We start from the raw sequence: 18,693 nt of genomic DNA on the forward strand, positions 1-18,693 counted from the left end.
CCTGTCCTCCTCAGAGAACTGTCTGTTGTCAGAATCAAATACAGTCACAATCTGACAGCCTCCCTGAGTGGCCCCTCTAGGTCTGCCACAGGACCTGGAGGTGTTTTCTTCCAGGGAACTGGGCAAAGACAGCACAGAGAGGCACCCAGCCCCGGCCACTTCTGCCATGTGATGCTCTACTTTATAGGTAGCCTTTGGCATGGCTGGCCAAGAGTTTCTGAGCTGCTGCTCAGTCTTGCTCTGCCTCTCCTGCTCTTGCTCTCTCCCTCTCTGCCTCCTCAGCAGCAGCCCCAGGGGTCTCCCTGTCTCTCTGGGCTGCCCTTCACGGACCTCCGCAAGGAGCTTCCTCATGACACCTTCCTGATGGAGCTTGGACACATCACTTCCAGGCCCTCCTAAGGGTGAGCACCTGAGTTAGTGTCTGGGTGGGTGCCGAGCTCTTCCCAGAGAGCTCTCTGCCTACAGGGAAGAGACTGCCCTGGACATTGCTTTCACCAGATTCTATTGCCTTTGAGTCCCATGTGGTTTTACTTCTGCATTAGAGCTCCCGTTCCATACACACCCCATGAAGTTTACATTTACACTTTGAGGTCATGGTGTTCCCTTGATTTCAAAGTACCTTTTTAAAAACTTACTTCAAGAATTTCTTTGTTCTAAGGTAACTCTGTATTTAAAAATTTTTCCCTTTTATGGACTAATTTTTTTTTTTTTTTTTTGTATCAGGGATTGAACCCTGAGCCACATCCCCAGGGTCTTTTTAAATTTTTGAGACAGGGTCTCACTAAGTTGCTTAGGACTTTGCTAAGTTGCTAAGGCTGGTTTTTGAACTTGTGATCCACCTGCCTCAGCCTCTGGAGCCACTGGGATTACAGGTGTGCTCCACTACACCCCACTGGGCTCATTCTTATATTGAGGGAGATCAATGACTTCTTTGAACCTTCACTCCCTCATCTGTATTGCAAAACAGGAATCACATTAAATCCTGTTTGTCTTGAGAGGAGACAATGTCTTGATATGCAATTACACTGCAAGAATCAGCACTAATTTGAGGACAGTGATTCCTATCTTTGAACCATTATTGGATTTGTTTAAAAACATTTTTTTTTTTTCACTCAGATATATGCTCACCTTAAGATTGGAATGGAATGCGGTCTGAGCTCCTTACTATGAATTCACTAGTTCTATTTGTCTCAGAGTTATGGTAAACAGAGCCTGCTAGGCACTGGCCCTGTGGACATTTCACACCATAGTCAAAATGTTTGCAGTTTCTGTCCTTCAGCTGATAATCACAAGTGCTCTTGTTTCTCATATCACATTTTATCCCTATAAAAGAATTTTCTGGATTAATAATAAAGTAGAACTAACATTCCCCAACGTTTTTAGCATAAAGAATTGTCTGAACATTGTAAATGTGCGAACCCCAAGCAATTCTGAGACAAAAGCCAGCTCAGCGCCCTGTGGAGAGGCAGGTTTGGGAACCTCATTTCATCTAGTCATGCTCTGGCCAGCTGCAAATCTTTAAGCAATATGTTCTTGCAACCTTTGCTGCAACATGAGCATAATACCCTGTTGATAGTTTTTTATTGTTGTTGTTGTTGTTTAGAAAATACTTGTAAGAGCCTGGTTTTTATCCTTGCATGTTATACATATTTCTGTTTCAACTTTCAAAATCATGTTTGATCTTTCCAGTTTCCATCCATCATAGAACATTTACTTTTTTTCTTTTACAGAGTCAAAAAAGTCATCTCTAAATACACAAAAAAATAATCTTTTGGGATAAATGCAAAACGACACACACGTTGACTTCAATGAACAAGGAGGAAGAAGCACCAGGCTAGCCAGGCGGGAAGTGTCCAGGGAGGGTTAGCGGCTGGGTGAGGTAGCATTGCTCCCTGTGGACTCCGGTTTTATCTTTGCCATCGATGAGTGTAATAGGAAAATACTGGTAGTATTCAATGATGTCTTCCACGGAATCAAACTTCTGCAACACACAAAGGAGAAGTAATGGTTTTTAACATTTTTGTGTCTGGTTACACTGTAGCTAAGGTGCTCTCTTTTATTCAGGGACAAGGGTACCTCGTCTCACAATTTTCATATATAAAGATAGGTTAGAGTGAATTTTTTTTTTTTTTAAAGGATTTGGCAAAGAAGGTCTTCTTGAAGGGTGATTGGAAAGGATGAGCAGGTGAGAGGAGGTGACAAAGGTGTTCGCAGGGACCCCAGTGAGCCCTAAGCAGCTCTTCATGTTTCCTCCCACAGAGCCTTTCCTGGACTCAGACCCGCTGACCAAGGACCACCCTCCTGTCGCAGCCTTCCCAGGCGGAAGGACTCAGGTGGGCTGATGATGTAGCAAGTATCATGGCGCCTCTGCTGCCTCCTAGCCTCACCCCTACCTGGGCCCAGCCAGAAGGGAGGACATGGCTGGAGCCCAGGAAAGGGTGGGAAGTGCTTCTGGTGCTTTCCTTCCTGTAGCCCTCTTGTCCTCAGGAGTTGCAGTTAGCACTGACGAGTGGTGGCAACTACGGGGCCACGGGTCCTTGGCCAGTCTGGCTGTCCTCCCTGGGCTTCAGTTTCTAGAGAGACAAAGTGCTATAGCAATGCAATGGGAAGTAAGGTTATTTCACGTTTTGGGGAACCAGGAGGGGTTGTGTCCAGAGTACAGACTTGAAAAGGGCTTTGTGTGATCAGTGATCCTAAATAAGTCACAGGGAGGGTTTTGAGACATGAAAAACAGGACCTACAGGGCACAGACAAGGACGGGTGCTGGGAAGACTTGTGCAGAACTATGCAGACATTCTGACAGGTGGGTTTGGATGAGTTCCTGAGGGCAACGTTTGAGGGTAGTGGGGAAGACTCGTTCTCTCTGCCTCCACCCAATCGTCCTCTGCAAGCCCCTGAGGTGAGCAGAGCAGGTGGAATGATCTTTCCTGAAGAGCTAAGGGGATTACAGCTCAGAGAATATATTGACTTCCTCAGAGTCACACAGCTGGGGGACCAGGGCAGGAATGGAGCTTCATTCTTCTGGGAACAGGACAGAAATCATATGTTGAAATCCTCACCCCCAACGTGATGGTATTAAGAAGTGAGGCTTTGGGGAAGTGATTAGGTCATGAGTATGGCACCCTCATGAATGGGGTTCATGTCCTTACTATAGAGATCCCAGAGAGACATTTCCATCGTGTGAGATCAGAGTGAAAAGGCACCATCTGTGAACTAGGAAGTAAGACCTCGGCAGACACTGAATCTACCTTGATCTTAGACTTCCCAGACTCTGGAACTGGGAGAAAGAAGTTTTTGTTGTTTATAAACTACCAGTTCTATAGGATTTTATTATAGCATCCCAAACAGACTGAGACAAGCTGAAAACCCTGCCACAGACACTGTCAAAGGCTGAGAGACTGCAAGACACTTAGACTTAATTTCTGTTTTCTCTTTTCCTTAGGCTTGCCCTCAAATAATGAACTGAATAATAATTGTTTTAATGATCTACTAAATGAATAATATTTTATATGGCATCATAATTATAATAAGAAGCAGGAAGCAACTGAAATGTTGCCCCCAAAGAGATTTTTAGAAAAGGTTATAATTATTACTTTTATATGAAATCATTATTTTTTCAGTGGGACAGTAAATGACATCTTAATATTAGATATTGTTTCTTTTTTACTACTGAGGATCAGGCTGATTTACCACTGAGCAACATCCCCAGCACTTTTTAGATTTAAATTTTTTTTTAATATTTGTTTTTTAATTTTAGGAGGACACAATATCTTTATTTTATTTTTATGTGGTGCTGAGACTGACCTCAATCTTGTGATCCTCCTGCCTCTGCCTCCTGAGTTGTTGGGATTACAGGCACATGCCTGTAATATTTAGTAAGCCAGGCATGGTTTAATATTGGACCTTAAAGTTTAGCTCTGTTGTGTTTATCTTTTGTATTGTGTTTATCATACGTGTTTCATTTTTTTCTTGCTAAAAAAATCAGGTACTCACATGGAAATAAAAGGAGGAGGGATGTCAGGTGGTGGGGGAAAGGCCAAGAGAGATGAGGTGAAATAAAATGATAGGAGTAGTGAGAAATAAACCCATGGTTCATTGTTCATCTTAGTCTTTAAAATTTAATTTATCAAGTAAACATTTAATTTTCAGAAACTTGTAATCACTTGCCGAGGGACCAGTGATTGAAATTGCTGTCTTCTTTCATCTTTCTCAGAATGCGACTAACAGGACGTTTAAATATTAGATAAGGGTTGACATTTAGCAGCAGGTAAAGTTCCACAGGTTGCTTAGGGCAGGTGCCTCCCTGGCTGGCTGGAACAGGTACTGAACCAGTCTCACTGTTGCTTAGGTGCCTGCATAGGTAGGCACAGGTGAACAGGGTGTCCCTGGGTGGCAGGGACTCTACCTTTCTCTAGTCTGTTCCCAGGATGGAGCACTGAGTCTAGCAAGGTGCAGGCATAACATTAATTTTGGCCAATAGATAAGAAAATGGGCAGAGTGGGCCAAGTGGCGCCCCCCTTCCCATGTCCATGTCCTTGTCCCAGAATCGATGGCTGTCACCTTTCATGTTCACAGGGCTAATCTAATTTTATTGGGTAAAACCAGTATTAAGGATCTTTTGAGGAGGAGCTCATCCTAGGTTGTCTGGGGCCCCGGATGCAAACTTGTGTTTCCTGAAGTGGTGGGAGACTTTAGCGGGAGCAGAGCCGGCAGTGTGAACACAGGCAGAGACTGTGAGGGTGGGGCCAGAAGCCACGGAAGCCGATGATGGCACAGTTACCAGCAGTTGCAGGGTTGAGGAAGGAGCCCACCCTGGAGCCTCTGGAGGGATCATCTCCCCATTGATGCCTTGATTTTCTCTAGCCTCCAGAATGGAGAGAGATTTCTCTTGTTTCAAACCACCGAGTTTAGTGGTAATTTACAATAGTACCCTTGGAAAACCAACAGCACAGATGATCACTAAATCTGAATTCAGGAATGAATTTATAGGCATCCGGGTAATTACATGACCCATGTTTCTTAATACATAGCAAAGTGGAGTGGCTCAGGCGTTTGATTTGGGGACCTATAGGATTTGCATGCCCTTCCTGCTGTTGAGGGGTGCCGATGGACAGAGCCTCTCAGGGGCCTGATCAGACTTCTCCTGCAGCCCTTTTGGTCCTTGCCTACGCCCGGGGCACACAGCCCTAAGGAAATGCTTTCAGGGGTCACACTAGGTGGACTGGACAGATGCTTATTAAGCACCTGCCTCTACATGCCTGACGTGAGTGAGTTTGGTGCTGCTGGAGCTTGGGGACAGCTACAAAGCATGTGAACCAGTAACTGTCTTGAGTACCCTTTTCTCATTATGCACTTCCTGCAGAGGTGGTGACAGTGCCATCTGAGCACAGATGCAAGAGCCTGCAGATGTCTTGCACTTAGCAGAGCCTTGCTACACCACATTCCTCCATCTACCTTTCCTTGAAGATGTGAGCTTCTTCCCCAGCAAGGCCAAGGCTCAGGTTGAAAGGGCCAGGGGACAGCTTGTCTCAAGGAGGATAATTGCAGTTTCTCAGTCCAGCAAACTGAGCGCCATTGTAAGTGTTAACTAACTATCGTTAACTTACTTGTTCTGGGCTGTTTTCCCATGGGTAGGTCTTGATGTTATCTATGACCTTATGAGGAAGCCATTTTTTTTTCAGATTATATTGACTCCCAGTGTTACTCTTTACTAGGCATGACCTTGAGCCAGCTACTTAACATTTCTGTGCTTTGGTTTCACCATCTGTTAAATGGAGGTGTCAGCTGCACCTGGCTCCAAGGGTGCTCTAATGACTCTGTGGATCAAGTTAGTTAATGGTTATTCACTGCTCAGAGGGGTGCCAATGCAGAGTAAATGCAAGGAGGAGGTCGATAAATACGTGAAAAGGAAACCCTTGTTTAGAGGACACAAAGGAGAGAAAATTATGGATTCATCAAAAAGGGTTTTTTTTTTTTTTTTTTTAAGTAGGCATTGGGTTCCTAAGGGTCCTTGGTGGCCATAATTGGAGTAGCTCATCTGGAAGCCGAGGGCTGGATCTATGGGCTGCCTTTGTTGGGAGCTCCTCTTTGCAAAGGCTGTTGGTGAACAGCTGACAGCCTAACTCCATGAGCATCTAACCACACAGCCGCTCGGCCTCATCTCTCCCACCAGCAGACCAAAGAGAGCCTGCCCACAGAACAGCTGCAATTTTGTTACAGACTCAGTTTCCTCACCAGCAAAGGGGACTGACCAATGTGTCCTTCCCACGGTTTTTCAAGGACCACACGAAAGATCAAATTAAATGGCCCCTGGCACGTGTAAGCCACATGACATCCATATCCTGTATTCTCTAAGGAAGAGGAGCCTTTTAGCCCAAGCATTTATAAATCATAGAATGCTTTTCTTAAAAATGAGAAATTTCTATGGGCTGGAAGAGGTGTAGAAGGATAAAGGGAATCTGAGCTGGCAAGTCCATGCACAATCGGTGTTCATCAGAGAGGGGTGATATTTCTAGTTATTAAAAGAACTCATTAAAAATAATGAAAATATAGTAACTAACATTTGTGGTGAGACTCGTGTGTCCCTGCACTGTTGGGTGTTTGGCCTTCATCCACTGGCCAGTCCTTACCACACGGTGAGAACTGGCCTCTCATCTCTTGGTTTTGAAGCAGGCGTTCTCGCCGTGGCTGGGTGTGGCGGGCATGTGCACTGGTCTGCTCACTCACCATGCGCTCATTCAGGGCACCAGGGATGCAGCATCCTCCAGACTCTACCTGTATTTGCTGCTGCCAGCCTGGGCAACGGCCCCAGGTCGGTTGCACGCACCTCATTTCCTCGGAGCCCGGTCCCCAGTGCGAACTGCTGACTCTGCTCCAGGAAGCGGATTTTCACATTGTAGACTTTGTTCCCATAAAACACCACCAGAACATAGGGCTCTGCCTTGGATTTTGTGGAATGGTCTCGGACCAAGAAAGTACCATCCTGAAGCAAAAGGAATAATAGTCATCTTTTCAGGTATACCAGTGTCCTGCCCATGTAATGACAGCAAGGAATGTTCCTGAGGGTTAGATTCCCATATGGGTTTAGTTTTGGGCAAAACAGTTGTTTATGGAATTTAATGAAGTATGTTTTTATTGAGCAGACAGCCCTCCTGCCCCTCCGACATGTGGTCCTTGCCTCTGTCACCAACCTCCTGTTTCCGGTTCTGCCTGGTGCTTGGGGCTTCTAGAGAGAGTCAAGCCAACATCAGCTGAGAAAGGAAGATTTTAACCTAAGTAATCGGCCTTGGAGATGGCAATGAGGACCAGGGTCCCCCATAGAAGCAGGGGGTTTTGAGCAGCTGAATACAAAATGAGTGGAGAGACCTGTGAGAGGATGGGATCCACCCGGAGTGAGGCGGAGGGAAAGTCAGGCAAGGAAGGAAATCTGCCCAGAGAAGAAGGAAAACCAGGAGCTTTGGGGTCCCACAAGCATGGTAGTAAGAGAGGGTTTCCAGAAGGTGAACAGGATCAAGGGTCCAAAGGCTGAGATCCGGCCACAGGTCACAGTGATCAGGCACACTGCAGGGACAAGCTCAGGAAGATGGTCCGGTAGTGAAAGGCTGAGGAACGGAGCCGTCCTCCTGGACCCAGGCCCCCTTGATGGTTATCTTGCATCATTTACATGGTGGGAAGGCTGCAGCTGATTGTACAGATTACTGTGTAGAGGGGTATAAATGACTGAAGATAAATATTTTAGATGTAGGTTTCTATATACAATAATTACTTTAGGTCTCTCTATAAGATGTATAGACATGGGTTATATATAGTATTGTGTCTTCATATAGGTTATATATAATATCTCTATAGGTATGGGTTGTATGTAGTATTTTGTCTGTATAGGCTGTATATGATATCTGTAATAGCTATATAATATCTGTTCATAGGCCTGGGTTGTATATAGTGTTTATATATAACTATAATTGAAATTCATAGTTATAGATGTTAATATATATAATAATGGTAAAAGTACTATACAGTGCTCTACATGCCACAAATGCATTAAATTTATAGAGACCTATTATGCTACACGGCAGGCACCTAAGGTTTACTGAGTTGCTCTTGAGGTGTCCAGCCCTTCACATACACTTCTTTATCTTTACATTAACTTTGAGGGACAGGTATTTTAACGTCACTTTAGAAGGTAAAGGGTATTGAGGCCTAAGAGCTTAAGTGAACTTCCTAAAGCATCAGTCAGTCAATAGAAAACCTAAAAGTCTAACCCAGATTCTTGCTCTTTAAATACTCCAGGCTCCAAGCACATAAAGTGTGATTGAGGAATTTTTCTGGAACTTGTTCTGCATAAAGCACTCATCCATAATTGAAACCTTAATACTCGAGCACAGAGCATTGCCAAAGATCAGACAGGGAGAGGGGGCCAAGGCTCCGGGCCAAGTTATGGGTTTATCATCTTAAACTCTACATTGAATTTGTCAAAAGAAATCTGGGCAATCTTGCAGCTTAAATTAAATTATCTTCCATAAATCGGAAACACATTTTGACACAACTGAAACAAACAGAAAAGGAGCTATGCTAAGGAAATCATGAAGTCATTCATCTCAGATTGTTTCTTCCCTCCATGCTTCTTGGGAAGAAGCAGAGGCAGGCGCAAAGGGGAGGGATGGACCGTTTACTGTGTGTCCAAGTGAAACATTGTCAGAGGGGCATCTGGTGATGTGCACGTTGCTTTTCTAGCATGGTCCACACCTGGGCTCCACGTGCAGGTCCTCCAAGGGTCCAGTGTGCATTTGGCACTGACCAGCCAAGGAGGGAGTCCACGCTGGAGTCTACCTTCCCTGTCCTTGCCCCTCTACCCAGCAGAGGCCAGCACAGCCTGTTTAGTGGAAGGGAAGGTCCTTGAGGTGGGCGTCACCCGGGCACTGTGGCTCCCCATCCAGCTGTGAAGACTGCAGTGCCTCCCAGAGGCATCTGAGGGTTAGTGAAAAGGACACTGATCTTGAATACAGGTTCTGCCACTTCTTCCTCTTTGTGACACAGCCCTTGGCTTAGCCTCTGTCTCCTCATCCAGGAAATGGGATAGTTCCATTTATTCCTGATATGCTCAGAATACTTTACTGGCTCCTGTGTTAAAACACAAATATGTTCTCTAATGGCTCTGGAAGTCTGGAGTCTAACGTGGATCTCCGTGGCTTGAAACAATAGGGAAAATCTGTTTCCACAACCTTTTCAGTTTCTAAAGGCAGCTAGAATTCCCAGCTCACGTCTCCCCATCAGTGTGACCTAGACTTCCATCACCAGATCTCCTCTCTGACTCCGACACCCTGCTCCCTCTTATAAAGACCCTTGTGATGATTCTGGGCCCAGTTAGTTAGCCCAGGATGACCTCCCCACATCAAGATCCTCAACTTAATCTCATCCACAAAGTCCTGTTTTCCATATAAAATGATATTCACAGGTTCTAGAGATTAGGAGGCGGACATCTTGGGGTGGGCCATGATTGTGTTTATCATAGAAATATATATATATAACTTACTGATTGATTTACTAATTCTGAGAATGATGTTTTATTAAAATTTACTGGAGACCCATCATATTTATTCAGTGATTAACTGACTCATATTTTTTTCCTTACTCAATAATGACCACTGAACCGGTTAGTTCAGGATAGGTTTTGATGTTGAATTAGTCTTGATAAACTTTATATCACTTTTAAGCCACCTAGCATGTTCTCTGCACATAGTAGTTGCATGATAACTATTTGCTTTGTGATGGTGGTTATGATAGTCATTTGATCTGATTGCAGATATTCTAGTTCTTTTCTTTTGGGCTACATGGTAGGTTTGTACTTCCCCATCCTCTTTGAGGTTAGGTTTGGTCATGTGAATTTGGTCAATCATATGTGAGCAGAGGTGAAGTCCTTACTTCGGAGAGGAAGTGCAAAGATCTAGAATGAAAGGTGGAGGCCATAGAGACGTCACCGCCAACAGCCAGAACTACCTGAACAGACCTGTCTTAAACGTGGAGTGCAAAGGAGAAATGATATTTGGTTATGCTAAATGACTGACTGAGACCCCCGGATAGTGTGTTACTGCAGCCTAACCTGTCACATGCTGACATGCAGCATTCATGGTCCCTGTTCCTTTCCTGAAGAAGTGAAACATAAAGACCCGGTGTGCCTTAGGCAGAACTTGAGCAAGGAGATGGGACTTGAGGAATCCAGTAGGAACCTTTCAGTGTTTCCACATTTGACCTCCAAACTTCCTTGGGGTTGATTTTAGTATTTTTCAGTTTATAAATAAATAAAAAAAATCTACAGGTAAGGCTATTTAGGAACGTGAGAAAGTCACATAGCTGGAAAGTGGCAAAACCAAGTTGTAGATCTGAAACTGTCCCCTTTTAAATCCCCTTTTCAATGGCAACCTCCCAACACTGAGACGTGCAGGGTGATGCAGGAACTGTGCTGCTTGTCGCAGCCTGTGACCTAGAGCAGAAAAGCATAAGGCCACTGTGTCACCAGTGATGGCCCCTGCAGAATGTGTTACCTTGTTCTCCTTCATTAACGCCTCTTCTACGGCCTGGCGACTGTACTGTCCAACGTACCACTCGTTGTGCCGGACTTCCTACAGGACAGGTTCCAAGAAGGACATGTTAGAGAGCACCAAAGGGGGGTGCTACCTACCAATGAGTTCACTCTGATTTTATTTTGTTCTACCCGTGCCCAGTTACAGGTGACTATGTAGTAGAAATCCAGCACATGAAATCCTGTCCTTGAACCTGGAGATGCCCACAGCTGCTTGGAGAAAAAAGATGCAGAAAAAATAACCTCAGCTGGGGATTCTGAGGTTGGGAGGAGGAGGGAGAGATGCTTGTCTTTGGGAGTCAGTGGAAAGAGTCTCTGGCTCTGCCCTCAGTGTGGATAATAGACCCTCCGTCTCTCAGGCTTCGAGACCCCGCTGAAGCTGATTGAGGGGGGACGGATATCGTTTGAGGAGCCCAGCTCTCCTGGCCATCATGAAGGCAGCAAGGCGGGAGAGGGGTGTGGATGGAGTGTCTTATGCCACTTGCCTGCAGCCATGTGGTGGGGCTGAGATTTTCTCCTTATCCCACACTGCTTTATTTACATCACTGATAAGTGGTTTTAGATTCTTTTGATGATGAAATCCCCCCACAACAAGGTGAAGGAAGGACAATGGGAAAGACATACCACGGACCTGCAATTCTGACAGAGAATGCCAAGGATCAAAAAATTGGGTGACCCCTCTACAAGGCCCTTCTTATTTAGTGTCCCAGGCCATCCCCACACTATTCCTGTGAAACAGGCATGACAGGTAGTGTTGACGTCAGTAGAGGGACAGTGGAGACTCAGGAAGTCAAAACCTGCCACGTGGCTGGGAAGACTTAAGGATACAACCCTGGGTCTTTGGTGACTTGGTTGGAGTCTGGCCCTCCCAGTAAACCCAATCCATCGACGGTGAGCACACCTGAAGGACACCAGCAGGCATGCACAAGTGCCCACCTGCCGCTTCCTTTCCTGCCACCATCTCAGGATGAGTCTGGCAGCCAGATGAGCTTGCTGTTCCTAGAAACTCAGCTTCAGACCTGCGCCCAGAACCCCTCCTGTTCTCACTTGCTGTTACCCAGCTTGTCCGTTCCCTTGCATCAAGATTGGGACCCACAGTCACCTCTTATTCGAGGTCTCCTTTGTATTACATGACTTCACCTCGTCCACAGCCCCAGGGAGAGTAGGTGCTGGGAGAGTCCAGAAGAGAACCCAGTATGCTACTCTCTCTCAAAACCATGTGATAGGATCCCGGCACGAGGCGGCTTGGGACCCTACCTCCTGCTGCAGTGTGAGCTGTCTGAAGTCTGGGGTGCTCTTGGCCAGCCTGGGGCTTGGCAGGGCTCCTTCATGGTGCACTTTTGTCTGTGCTGATTTATTTGTTCAAGTTGGAGGATGTGTAGAATTTTCTAGGCCTGTGTGTCTCCAGGTGTGGTCGGGAGGGGCCCGAGGTGCGGGCATTCTCCACTTGGCATTAGGTGGCTCTGCCTGGGGTAGGAGCAGTGTTGCCCTTCAGTTCTCTTTCTAGACTTCTGAGTAATTCAAGAGGAGCATTTCATTTTTGTGCATTTCTTTAATATCTCCGACATTTTTAATCTCTCCTTTAACACAAGAGAAACTCTTCTGCTGATAGCCATTGGCAGGCTGCGAGATCCTGCTATGATTTCATTGCCCGCTTTTGTTTCTGTTGCAATGATTTTAAAAATAATTTGTGATAAAATAATGTAAAAATTTGCCATTTAAGTGATGATTCAAAGGCATTAACTACACTTACTTCCAAACTGTTGTCACATTATGCATCTCCAAGACTCTCTCATTCTCTGCAAGTGAAACTGCACCCATTAACAACAATTATGACCCTTACCTCTCCAGTCCTTTGGCCTCTATGAGTTTGATTTCTCCAGGTCCCTCATATAGAGGAAGCACACATTGTCCTTCTGTGTCTGTCGAATTTCACTCACACACTGTTTTCAAAGGTGATTCATGTTGTACCATGTGTCAGAACTTCATTCCTTATTGGAGCTGAATAATTTGCGTGTGTGTGTGTGCGCGCACGCGCGCAACATTTTGCTTATCTGTCAATGGACATTTAGGTTCTTTACATCTGCTGGCTATTATCAATAGTTTCATTATGAACATAAGTATCCACGTATCTATATGACTGCTTTCAATCCTTTTGGGGGAAATACTGGGGAGTAGAATTAGTTTTAAGATTGCTTTCTATATCCATGGCATGGAATACAATTTTTAAAAAAAATTTATTTAGAGTAGTGATTCAAAAAGAAAACACTCTACTTAAAGTACATTATTAAGTAAATACCACGGTTGGCAGTAAATAATTGAAAGCAGGGAACATCCTGTTCTAGTCTGAGCCTCTCTTCTGCCCATAAGGAACCCCAGGCTCTGACAGGGGCCTGACCTTGGGTGAGATCCAGTTAGAACCCAGGATCCCATGCTTACAGGGATGGCAGAGTGAAAGGCGTCCAGGATCAGGGGAAGGGTCAGTAGAAGATGTGAGGGCAGTGATTTCCCCGAGTCTACATTAAGAGTAAAAGACAACTTTTAGAATTAGGTTGGAATTAATGTTAAGTATAAGGACAACAAAGGTCTTTGAGATGGTGCAAGGATTATGAAGAGTGGACCAGAGGTGCCCGCATGCTCTGCTTCTGCCTACCAACCTTGGCAAGTTGGTGAATGATACAGGAGCATGGGATGCACACCAGACAAAGTGCATCCATCCATGCTATGTGGACAGCCTGTGATGAGTGACATCACAGGTGAGGAGAGAAGGGCACACAGCTATAAAGCAAGTTCTTCCTCCACACAGCTGAGTGTAGAGTGGTCTGAGATGGAGTGGATCAAATGAGTGGAGCTGGTTTTACAGTCAGAATAGTAAAGAGATGAAAGACAGAACTTTGCCATCTCTCCCCTCTGTAGGTCTCTTCTGGGACAGGGACCATAGCCTCCAGCACATTGCTTGGCACATAAGTGCCCAGGAAGTGTTCATTGGACTGGTCAGTGAAGTGAGTGTGTGATATGTGAATATTTCGTTCGAGAAAGAATTGCCATACGCAAATTCTAGTTAATTCCCCACAAGATTATTCAACCTCCACGAGTCCAATCATCTCTATCTTATGGATTAATGAACAAAAATAGTTGAGAATCTGGAAACACACAGCTTGAAGAAACTGATGAAACAATAGTACAGAAAATACTTTTGGAAATATTATTGAACCAATAATATGTAGCCATAAAAGAAACAAATCAATGCTGATCACAATGACCCCCTTGTGGCCATTGCTCGCTAAAGCTCTCTTCAGATGCAACTTACACCCAGAAGGACGAGGTGAAGAAGGGTCTGGCTTACCTTTGCATCAGATGGGGCTGGAAAAGGTTCTGTCCAGCTTGTGTCTGGATGGGGCAGTGTGTTTCCAGGAGGGCCGTGGCTGGCAGGGGACTGGCACCTCTGGACACAGCAGGCCTGCATGCTGCCCTCATCATCTGGGAAGAGAGAAGTCAACACAGAGTGTGACGGCATTACCGGCTCAGCCTGCCTCCCCTGAACGAGGCAAGGACCTTCCCGCTGTCTGTGGCCACTGTCCTGGCTGCACCCACCTCCTCTCCTCGAGGAGAGGCGCACTTTCTCTTGCTTCAGCTTTCACCTCTTCCCCTCTCTCCACAGGGCACCCGGAGTGATCTTTTAAAAATGTCATTCTGACTTTGCCACTTCCTGTTCCAAAATCCTCCCATGATTCCCCTCCTCCCTGGAACAAGAGCAGAACTTCTTCCTTGTGTTCTAAAGCTCTCTCCATCCTCACCCTCCTCCACACCGCCCGCTCTGTTCTGGCCGTAATGAACTCTGTTCAGTTTCTAAAACATGCCAAGCTCATTCACAACTCAGGAAATACCATTTAAAAAAATTAAAATAATAACTTCAAGAAAATGAAACACCACTTTTTAAACTCGAACGAATGACTGATAGGCACACCTTGGCTATTCCAACTTAAGTAGTTGGCAAGTATTTTTTTTTTAAATGAAGAAAGTGAACTTATCACTTCATGGGAAGAAGGGGCAGCATTTGTTGCTAATCATAAATTTAGACTTTGCAAGTGCAGATTGGAATCAGGGAAAGCTTGCTTCTGCCTGTGTGATGTAAGAGCATCCCAACAGACTTTTCTGGTGAGATTGGTGGTGTCACTTGCAAAAGTGTAACTTTAAAAGTATTATCACATGTTGTTATGGTTTGGGTCTTAAATATCTTCCAAAGCCCGGGTGTTGAAGGCTTGGTCCCTAGGGCATGGGGCAATTGGGAGGTAGTTGAAACTTGGGGAGCTGCAGCCTAATTGGAGGAAGTTGGGTCATTGGAAGTGCCTTGTAGGAAATGTTGGGACCCAGATCCTTCCTCTCTCTCAGCTCCCTGACCATTGTGAGCTGAGAAGCCTGCTCTACCACACACACTCCTCATGACATTCTGCCTGACCACAGGCCCAAAGTGTTGGGGCCAAGTGACTGTGGACTGAGATCTCTGAAACCATAAGTCAAAACAAACATTTTCCATGTATGAAGTGTTTTATCTTGGGTATTTGTCATAGTCACAGAAATGAAACACACATATTGGAAGATTTCTTGTTATCTGCGATCTATTATTCTTCAAGTACCAATATATGGATGCTGTGAAATCACTCCTAGGTGAAGGTTAATTCAAACGCTCAATAGACAAGTGCATTTTAAAATAGTCAATGGAAAAAAGATCATTGATAGAGTAGGATATTCCCTGGAACTTAAATTTTAAGATACTACCACACTTGCCAAGTTTTGACATGCCATTTTCTCTAACCAAAATAATATTTCCATTGTACGTCCTTCCAGTAAACACAAATTAAAGATGAAAGTCCTTGAATTGAGATCACAAGGATGGAGTGAGGTACAAGGAGGAATAACCAGACATTTGTAACTGCTAGTAATTCTAAGTGAGGAATAACTGTTCAGAAATCACGAGACTTTGAAAGTTTTAAAAATATGTGAATAAAATATGTATGTAAAATCTGGACAAAATAACATAGGATGGAAGAAAGGTAATCAATGCAAGAACAATTACAAGTATTACAGTCTTAATACGGTCTAAAAATATAACCAAAATTACAGTCCTGGTCAATAGATTAACAAGAACTTTGAAAGAATGGGCTACTTTCAACCCAGTGAATTTTTTAGATGAAATACTAAATAAAACATGAGCAAATGTTTACATGCCAGTTACCATAACATTTAGAATGTATCTATATTAACTCTGCTTTTTGAGCCAACTGAGCATGTATTCGGCTACAAGTAAGCCAACTTTCCTTCCAAAATGTCTAAGAAGATTAAACAGTACTCCCGATACCTGGACAGTTCCATCTTGGTGGTACCATTGACTGTGGCTTTTAATGTTGAGCCTAGGAGTGTTTGTTATATGGAATTATATTATCAAAGTATTTGTAATAGACAACTAATCTAAATTAAATTCAATTAAATTTTTCATAGTAAATTATTTTCACCCACCAATTTTTGACCTTAAAAACAGGAATATGGCTACAGAAACCCTCTCCTTCTAAATTTTTATAGGTAGTAAGGCTTTTATAAAGAATAAAGCTTTCAAATGATACAGAATCCATATTCTTAAATGCTTTCAGTTATTTGTATTATTTGGGAAGAGAATACCAGCTTCAATTTTTAAAAATTCAAACATACTTTAACTTAAAATGTTAAAGGTAACCAATGGAAGAATAATTTGGAATATACAACTTTCAAAAAAGAGAAAGAAAAGGGGAAGTATAAAGAAGAGATGGGTCCAATATATCACCGGAAAAAAACAACAAACTAAAAAGTCAATAAAAAGTAGGCTAAATAGGCACAAAATGCTATAAAATAGATCCGGAATATTCACAATCAAAATAAATAGCAGAGATGCAAGCTTAGTCTTTAAAAATCAGATGCAAGTTGGTTTAAAAATTCCATGATGTGCTAACTGCACATGGAGTGTAATGAAACAGAGAAATCCTAAGTAAAATCATGGAGAACTAGACACCAGGCAAATCCCGACCAAGAGAATGCTAATAGCTATGCTGGCATAGAGTAGATCAGCTCCAAAACTTTATTTTAGATTGTAGTGCAGCAGTATGCAGAGACTGCTATTTAAATGACCATAACTGCTTTTGCAGCATGGGTTGAAGCAGTAAGAACATTCTCGAAAGTAAAACAGTCATTAACAGCATTTCCTGCCACATAGTTTTTTTATTCATAACAGTGTTCAGTAATTTTGAATTTTTCATGATTTTGTGGCAACTGATTTATTATTTTTCAACCCTGCAAGCCTTGCTTGAACATTTAAAGAGTCTTGCTTAACAAAGAGTGTTTGGAAACAGTTATGCACTTGTAGTCTGTTCAGAGAATGAGTTCAACAAAACAAGTTTGCTGCAGAATTTTCTCCAGAAACTCTGCTTGAGTCTTTGTTGAATGAATGAAATTCTGAGCATGTATTCAGCTACAAATAAGGAGTCAATTTTGTTATAAAATCAGGGAAGCAGTTAAGCTTTGGAAGATTCTTCTCACATACAGGGAACACTGCATTTGCATTTTACAACCCTATGACATAGGACTCTTCTTAGAAAAGGAGGGTCACAGTAATGAAGAGATTGACACAATGTAAATGCAAGAATGACTTCGCCAGGTGGTCAGTAACAGGCAAGGCAGGGTAGCCTATTGCAAAATCATACTGATATCAGTAATCACTAATGCATTCTTTCCTTTCTTTTTTTTGTTTCTTTTCTTTCATTCCTTTCTTCCCTCCCTCCCTCCCTCTTTCTTTTCTTTCTACTGGAGATGGAACCCAGGGGCGTTTAACTACTGAGCTACATCCTCAGCCTTGTTTTATATTTTATTTAGAGACAGGGTCTTGCTGAGTTGCTTAGGGTTTTGCTAAATTGCTGGGGTTGGCTTTGAACCTATGATCCTCATGCCTCAGCCTCAGATCCATCTAAACCACTGGGATTACAGGCATGCGCCACTGTGCTTGGCTTATTTTAAAATTCTTATGCCACTTAGTCTGTCAAAACTTATAAATCATTTTAATCAAGTACTTCACTGCTATTTACTAGAAGAATTTTTAATTTAATGTTGCACTTTAAATTGATTTTATATAAAAATAACCTATATATTTTTAAAAATTTTTAATTTGTTTTAATTAGTTACACATGACAGTAGAATGCATTTATGCACTTTGATATAACATACATAGATGGAATATAATTTCTCATTTTTCTGAGTGTACATGCTGCAGAATCATATTGGTCATGCAGTCACATATATACATACAGTAATAATGTCTGTTCCATTCCACTATCTTTCCTATTCCCAAATCTCTTCCCCTCCCCACAAAGTGATAAACAAAAGGGAAAACAAATCTTCCACAATTCCATCTTCAGAGAATAATACTGATACTATTTGGGGGTATACACAGGCATTCCTAGACCCTCATCCAACATGTCAGATCATGGTTTTTTTTGTTTTGTTTTTGTTTTTTTATTCTGCACCCTGTTGGATGGTGGGTGGATCACTCTCTATGAAGTTTGGCTTGAACTCATTGATGAGAACAAGCACGTTTACCAGTGACTGAACTAAACTTTCCCAAAATTCTTGTCCCGGGTGTAAGACAAGGACAACAACCTCACGTCCACAGAGATGTAGATTTCACTGGTGTCTGTGAATGTCTACCCTTGAGATGTGTAAGCTGAAGCCGTGTGCTCGAGAGGCTCTGCTAGGTGGGGTGGGGAGTGTTTTCTGCACATCCAACCTTGCCAAGGACCAGTGACCCAGGTGGGGATTTTCCTCAGCAGAATGAACACACAGCGAGTTGGTGGAGGAGTTTCACATGCACTTCAGCACAGGTCAGCGGGAGGGCCTCTGTTCTGCCTCCCTAGGACCTACCCCAACATTGGATATGAATCCAGGTCTGTTGACTGAAAGAGGAAACAGTGGAGGCTAAAGCATTTCCCCTGCTCAGTCCAGACTTCTTTAAAGAACCTTGCTTCCTCTGAGATGAGTTGAGAACTTTCTACAAGATCCCAGTCCAATGATCTACCCACAGCTGGAGAAGGCCA

The 18,693-nt window shown here is 43.5% G+C and overlaps 1 protein-coding gene across 1 annotated transcript in view; it reads right to left on the reverse strand.

Annotated features, from left to right (window-relative positions):
• Positions 1–1,834: 1,834 nt before the first annotated feature.
• Clnk (cytokine dependent hematopoietic cell linker) overlaps positions 1,835–18,693 on the reverse strand; it is a 60,547-nt gene continuing 43,688 nt past the window's right edge. Inside the window, exons 11-14 of the mRNA XM_077110201.1 lie at positions 13,926–14,059; positions 10,542–10,619; positions 6,827–6,982; positions 1,835–1,981 (exon numbers count right to left, since the gene is read on the reverse strand). Of these exons, the coding sequence (XP_076966316.1) occupies positions 1,835–1,981; positions 6,827–6,982; positions 10,542–10,619; positions 13,926–14,059 (515 nt within the window). The remainder of the gene's footprint in view (positions 1,982–6,826; positions 6,983–10,541; positions 10,620–13,925; positions 14,060–18,693) is intronic.

Source organism: Callospermophilus lateralis, chromosome 8 (genome assembly GCF_048772815.1).
Source record: "Callospermophilus lateralis isolate mCalLat2 chromosome 8, mCalLat2.hap1, whole genome shotgun sequence".
NCBI lineage: Eukaryota > Metazoa > Chordata > Mammalia > Rodentia > Sciuridae > Callospermophilus > Callospermophilus lateralis.